Genomic DNA, 6,819 nt, shown 5'->3' on the forward strand with positions numbered 1-6,819 from the left:
GGTGTGTGGTCGTATTATTTGTAGCGTAAAATCATTACCAACTATAGAAACAGAACAAGATTAATGACACAATCCAAAAAGGAAAACATGACAAGATCAATGGGAGGGATGCAGTACAAATGTATTTGAAAAATACTAGAAATGCGTTTACTTTGATGGATAAATTTATTATGAAAAAATAAGGGATAATAAAAATTTATGCCTCTAAATATATGTCTCGTTTCTTTTTTTTCACATTTTATATAAAAGAAAAGTTCATTATTTTTTCTTCTTTATTTTCACTTTTAAAAAGGGATAATATTATCACACCAAAAATGGAGGGATAATATTATCCCTCAAAGTGAAAATAAGGAAGGAAAATGATGAACTTCTATTTTGTATAAAATGTTGGAGAAAAAAAGGAGGTATTTAAATGCATAATTTTTTGTTATTTTTTTTTCATGATAAATTTATCCATCAAAATAAATGCACCCTAAAGAAACGGCTAAAATTTTGAACTTTATTTATGTTCAAATCAACACAAACCGAAAAACAATCTTCGTCAAATGTCAGACGATCGTGCATCCAATGATCGAAATATTCACAGAGATCGACATTACTTCCAGCGCCAACAGAGTCTTCCAATACTGAAACATAATCACGAAACTCAACAACAAAATCGGAAAAAATTGAAGAAACGTGCAGATACTACAGAAAAATCAAATTATCAATATCACTTTCCTCATATTTAGGATTTTTATGTACTATTTTTTGTTTTTATTCACATTAATTACTTACCGGACGATGCGTACAATGAACTTGAAGGGCGTAGTTTCCGTGGCCACGTTGTTCGTCTTGGATCCTTTTGACACACTCCACAAGAGATTTGTTAGCATAATCAACATTAATCAATTCAAGTGTTGGAATATCTCCAATGTCATTTGGGATGTTGCTCAATCGAGAACAATCAAAAACCACTAGGCACTTGAGCCTTGGGAAATGGCTTCCTTCGGTGACCCATTTCTTCAAATTACATTTATCAATCTCCAAAAACTCCAGACTTGGAAACTGGTCTTCCTTAGTTTCCCATGTACGGCCTCTGCAAGCATCATTTCTCAATTTGAGCACTTGAAGATTAGGCAGAGAGCCAACAGTATCCATAAATTCCCAAGGAAATCGACAACCGCTCAAGGTTAACTTTCTCAGCGACTCTGGAAAAACAGGGCGGGTAAAAACATAGTCAGCCTCCATAACTAGTTTCAGCTTTTCAAGATGATGCAGAAAGACAAGATTCTGGAGCTGGTAGTTTTCTCTCAATTTGCTTCCAAAATAAGTGATTCCTAGCTTTCTCACATTGGGAATCATTTCTGTAATCTCTTTGGTACATACGAACCTTCTTCCTACCGAAAGCTCCAGCAGTCTATTCAGAGGAGAAGCCACTCCTTCTGGATCAGGCAGAGGGCTATAAAAGGATACAATATGAGTCAATAATGGCATCGTCCAGATCTCTAATGGTAAATATACCACATCCTCTGAGTAACTCCTAAATATGTTCTCCAGATCCTGTGAGAAACGCCTAAATCTGTTCCCCGGATCCTCTGAGTAACTCCTAAATCTGTTCTCCAGATCCTGTGAGAAACGCCTAAATCTGTTCTCCGGATCCTCTGAGTAACTCCTAAATATGTTCTCCAGAACCTGTGAGAAACGCCTAAATCTGTTCTCCGGATCCTCTGAGTAACTCCTAAATCTGTTCTCCAGATCCTGTGAGAAACGCCTAAATCTGTTCTCCGGATCCTCTGAGTAACTCCTAAATATGTTCTCCAGAACCTGTGAGAAACGCCTAAATCTGTTCTCCGGATCCTCTGAGTAACTCCTAAATCTGTTCTCCAGATCCTGTGAGAAACGCCTAAATCTGTTCTCCAGAACCTGTGAGAAACGCCTAAATCTGTTCTCCGGATCCTCTGAGTAACTCCTAAATGTGTTCTCCAGATCCTGTGAGAAACGCCTAAATCTGTTCTCCGGACTTTTCCCCGGACAGATGATCAATGTCCGGAGATTCCGAAGCCTGGATATGGCTGCTGGAATCTCATTTAGACACGCGAAAGCAAGGTACCTCAAGTGAAACAGGTCAAATACTTGAGCAGGCAACGGGTGCTCATTACAATCATCCACCACATCCAACACCCTCAACAATTTGAACACTTGTAGGGCGTCTAACGAACTTGCACTAATAAGTCGAGAGCATATAACAGAGCGGAGGGTTGAGCCATATGTTCTTGCAAGGAGAATCAGATCAGGCTGAGCCATACTCACGCGGTGCTGAATGTTTTCTTCCTCGGCTCTTCTTCTGCAAATCTCACGTACCATATCATGGAGACCGCAGCTTTTGATTTTGCCATCAGACTTCCTCTTTTTCACCAAAACTAGACTTCTCTTGACCAGATCCTCCAAATACTCAATGGTCTCCTCTTCCACTTCCACAAATCCTTCAGCAGTCCACAACTTTATGAGCTTTGAGGCACGAATCTCGTAATCTTCGGGGAAGGCTCCCATGTAGAGGAAGCATGACCTCAAATGATGAGGCAAGTTGGTGTAACTCAAAGATATTATCTTCTCCAACTCCCCAGCTGAGCCTACCTTCTCTGCAACTTGTTTCCATGAGAATCGAGTCTCACTCACTGTGGATAACATACCTGCAACTAGCACAATTGCAAGGGGCAATCCTCCGCACCTTCTGGCAATCTCCACTCCGATCTCCTCCAAATGAGATGGACAATCTTTGCTCGGAAACACCTTCTTCTTGAGCAGATCCCAGCTTTGATGCTGATCCATGAAACGCATCTGATGAAAATGACTGCTAGAGTAAGAAGCCACATCCACTAACCTCGTGGTTATCACAATTCGACTCCCATTACCGTCATCAGGAAAATAAATGTTAACATCATCCCAAGCGTTTTGACTCCACATATCATCCAATACGATGAGGTACTTCCTTCCCTTCAAGATTTTGTGGACTTTTACCTCCAAACACTCACTGCTCTGTTCAAATCTTTCAATGCCGACTTCTTCAAAGCAAGCTAAGAGATCGGAATAGATATTTTGGGCCTTGTAATCTTGTGATACTGTGACCCAAGCACGAATCTCGAAAGTTTCCGTGATCGACGGATGGTGATAAACCTTCTGAGCCAGTGTTGTCTTCCCGATTCCTCCCATCCCCACGATTGGGATGATCTGGCGACTGGATGATCCTCCGGTGAGCGAATCGACGATTTTTAGCAGATCCTCGTCAAGACCGACCGTGATGCCACCGGCGAGCTGCTGCATTGACGATGAAATCCTCACAGTAGGGCTATCATCATCACCAAGCGCCGCCGAGTCTTCTGTTGTGAAGTCCGCTGCCTCTCGGGAAATTGAGTTGATCTCCTCCATCGTCTTTTCTAGGTCATGATGAAGATGATGAGGGTTGTTTGTAGTCGAATAATGATGATTCCATATTTGGTCGTACATGAAATGCTCGATCATATCTTCTGCCTCGTTGGCGGAGGCCCTGATTCTTGCTTCCAAGCTGCTGGCTTGCATTGGAAACTTGTCCAAAGCTTCTCGCAAGAAAATAACTTTTTCACGTAGCAGGGTGATTTGTTGTTCTTCATTGTGGGAGATGAGGAATTGGTCGTGATTGAGGATTCGGTGTATTGTTTGGGCTAGTGAAGAGAGAGCAGCGTAGGCCATGATTGAAGAAAATTGGTTTGTTTCACAGGCTTGAGCAAATCAAACGAGGGAGATAACAAGTGATGGTGGCTTAGGGAGAAGGAGGAAGAAACGTTGAGGGAGAGGAGGAGATGCTGATGACCAACTCAAATATACACCCGCGTTGACGTAGTATAGTGCAAGTGCAACAATAAACCTGCTTTCTAATGATATTACTACAAGGTATAAATGATACTTAAAATTTAAAGTATCATTTATACGTTTAAATAGTATCATTGAAAAACCGATTTCATCGTAAAGTATCATTTGTACGTTGAAATAGTATCATTTAAAAGACGATTTTCACCGTGAAATCGATTTCATTGATGTTTTTGTGAAAATTAAATTATTTGATGTTTCTTTATAAAAAAAATACAAATTATATTAATAAATTAAAATCGTTGACTTTTTTTTTCTTTCTAAAACCAATCGCTTGGATAATAATAATAATAATCATAATAATAATACCCTGGGTAAGTGAAGCATTGGGGGCCACCAATATGTAAGCATCTTGGAAAAGATTTACACCCACGTTATGTTGTTACTTTGACTTTAATTTGAGTAAGTTTACTTCCATCTTCTAATACATTTTTATAAAACTATCATTATCCAAACCCCATAATTAAATTTAAACTTGGAGATGATCATATTGCTGGCGAAAGCAACAAAAGTAATAATAGTAGTAAGAGTTGATCCGGTCTCTACATCAACCATTGATTAAGAATGATAAAAGTGCCCGTACAAAAAAAAAAAAACAACTCATATAGAGAATTTTATTGCGGGTGCTTTCAAATAGCATGAAGTAGTCTTCAAGCAAGATTTCTAGGTCGTTAAGTCGGCAGAGATGAGGTGGAGCAGGAACAATGTCATTTGATGCATATCTCCATTGTTGAGTCTGTATCCAGTTCCGAGTTAGGTGTAGTTGGGAATCATTTCTGTAATCTATTATGTTAATGGTCTTGTATCGGTGTGACAATTTTAGAGTTTGCAAATTTTTTATTACTTCTTCCGTCTATAAAACTTCTTCATTTTTTCGTACTTTGGTTTGTTTTCAAGATATTTTATTAATTTATTTTTAGAAATAATTCTACTAATTAATACTCCCTCCGTCCACCAATTAAAGGTCTACTTGCCTTTTTGGTCCGTCCACAAAAACAAGGCCTACCTATTTTTGGTAAATTTTTATTCATTATTTAATCAAAAAGTCAAAGATTCTTTTAATTAAACAAGTAGATTAACCTAATTAATCTACCTACCATTTTCTCGAAAAAATTAATCTACCTATCAATTACTCCTACTTTCATTAATTCCACCTACCATATTCCCATTTCACTCTCGATTAAATCCATCGAATACATCTTCAAAATCCAAAAACCCTAGCCTCCTCCTCCTGTTTTTCATTCTTCGTTCTTCGTTGAAATTTCTCGCAAACCCTAGCCGCCTCCTTCTCCATCTTCGGTCCATAATGTCTGAGTGGGATCACATCCCTACACCACCTACTGTCGACTTCACTCTTGATGCTCCCACCGTCCATTCGACGCCCCCTACTTACCCTTTTTCTTTCGATACCCCCTCTATATTGTTGGAGGGTTATGAAACCCTCCTCTGATTTCAGCGAGTTTGTCCCTGAAACAAACAAGCAAGAATCGAGTACATCTCTTCTCAGCGTTGACGGAGTAGAGATGGCGGATCTCGCCGCTGACGAGGAAGAGACGCCGGTTGTTGTCGCCAATGACGAGAAAGAGACGGCGGCTGTTGTCGCCAATAACGAATCCGAGGTTGAATCGAGCACCGGCGGACTCGCCGTTGATGGCGTAGAGACGCCTCCCTCTGCCGACCCGCTGTCTTGGAAGTATGGGCTCAGTCAACCCCTTATCAACATCATCATGTTGATATATTTCCCGGGTTTGCGTAATGTTTACTAATCAGGTGATATCTCTTCATATTCTTGGGCGATCTATGATTTCTGATGTTATTCTTGGGCGATCTTTGAATTCTGATGCTATTTGAGGGCGATCTGTGATTGCTGATGTTATCTTGAGTGATCTCTGATTTCCGATGTTATTCTTGGGCGATCTGTGATTTCTGACCTTTTTCTTGCGTGATTTGTGATTTCTGATGAAAGTTCTTGGGTGATCTGTACTTTCTGATGTTATTCTTGGTATTGGCCCTGGATCTAGGAGGTTTTATCTCTGTGTTGGTATTCTTGCTGCCCTATGATGTTATTCTTGGTTGTTGCTTCTATGTTCTTGTTGGTTGTTGCTGCCCTATGATGTTTTATTTTTTCTGAGGGTTTAGATAAGGCCACCACTAGGAATTCAGTGCCTAGTTCTTGGAGGTTTTATCTCTGTGTTGGTATTCTTGCTGCCCTATGATGTTATTCTTGGTTGTTGCTTCTACGTTCTTGTTGGTTGTTGCTGCCCTATGATGATTTATTTTTTCTGAGGGTTTAGATAAGGCCACCACTAGGAATTCAGTGCCTAGTTCTTGGAGGTTTTATCTCTGTGTTGGTATTCTTGCTGCCCTATGATTTGATTGTTGGTTGTTGCTTCTACGTTCTTGTTGGTTGTTGCTGCCCTATGATGTTTTATTTTTTCTGAGGGTTTAGATAAGGCCACCACTAGGAATTCAGTGCCTAGTTCTTGGAGGTTTTATCTCTGTGTTGGTATTCTTGCTGCCCTATGATTTGATTGCTGGTTGTTGCTGATATGTTCTTGTTGGTTGTTGCTGCCCTATGATGTTTTATTTTTTCTGAAGGTTTAGATAAAGCCACCACTAGGATTTCAGTGCATAGTTCTTGGAGGTTTTATCTATGATGCATAATCTTTACATAAGCCACCACTATGATGCATAATCTTTACATAATCTTCACCTGCACAGTCTATGATGCATAATCTTTACATAATCTTTACAAAATGAGATCCAAAAAACCAATACTAGACCTTAGCAAAAGCCAAAATGCTGCATCATGAACCCAATGTCATAATTTGTGCCTGCATCCACTTGAAACTGCATCACATGTTCTAGGCTATCCTTGAGTAGTCCTTCATCAATTTCTATGCATTCTGGAAGCATTCCCAATCTCAAAAGTCT

At 39.7% G+C, this 6,819-nt stretch overlaps 1 protein-coding gene across 3 annotated transcripts; it reads right to left on the reverse strand.

Annotated features, from left to right (window-relative positions):
• Positions 1–12: 12 nt before the first annotated feature.
• On the reverse strand, positions 13–3,927 carry LOC131009104 (putative late blight resistance protein homolog R1B-16). 3 transcript variants are annotated; one of them, XR_009096401.1, is made up of 3 exons: positions 2,004–3,927; positions 778–1,522; positions 13–626 (listed from the first exon to the last, which is right to left on the reverse strand). XR_009096401.1 is itself a non-coding variant. In XM_057936318.1 (2 exons), the coding sequence occupies exons 1-2, from the start codon at positions 3,706–3,708 to the stop codon at positions 1,488–1,490; spliced, it is 1,740 nt and encodes a 579-aa protein (XP_057792301.1). In that variant the 5' UTR covers positions 3,709–3,927; the 3' UTR covers positions 13–1,487. The 3 variants fall into 3 exon arrangements, 1 of the variants encoding a protein (XP_057792301.1); XR_009096400.1 differs by having other exon boundaries at positions 1,983–3,927; XM_057936318.1 differs by having other exon boundaries at positions 13–1,522.
• Between the last annotated feature and the right edge of the window lie 2,892 nt (positions 3,928–6,819).

This window comes from Salvia miltiorrhiza, chromosome 2 (genome assembly GCF_028751815.1).
Source record: "Salvia miltiorrhiza cultivar Shanhuang (shh) chromosome 2, IMPLAD_Smil_shh, whole genome shotgun sequence".
Classification (NCBI taxonomy): Eukaryota; Viridiplantae; Streptophyta; class Magnoliopsida; order Lamiales; family Lamiaceae; genus Salvia; species Salvia miltiorrhiza.

What these genes read in the sequence shown, in the direction of transcription:
- LOC131009104 (XM_057936318.1), bottom strand. Translation starts at nt 3,708, where the DNA reads ATGGCCTACGCTGCTCTCTCTTCACTAGCCCAAACAATACACCGAATC. An exon ending in GATCATCTGTCCGGGGAAAA is followed by an intron (nt 1,523 to 2,003) that starts GTCCGGAGAACA and finishes GAACATATTTAG; the next exon opens with GAGTTACTCAGAGGATGTGG.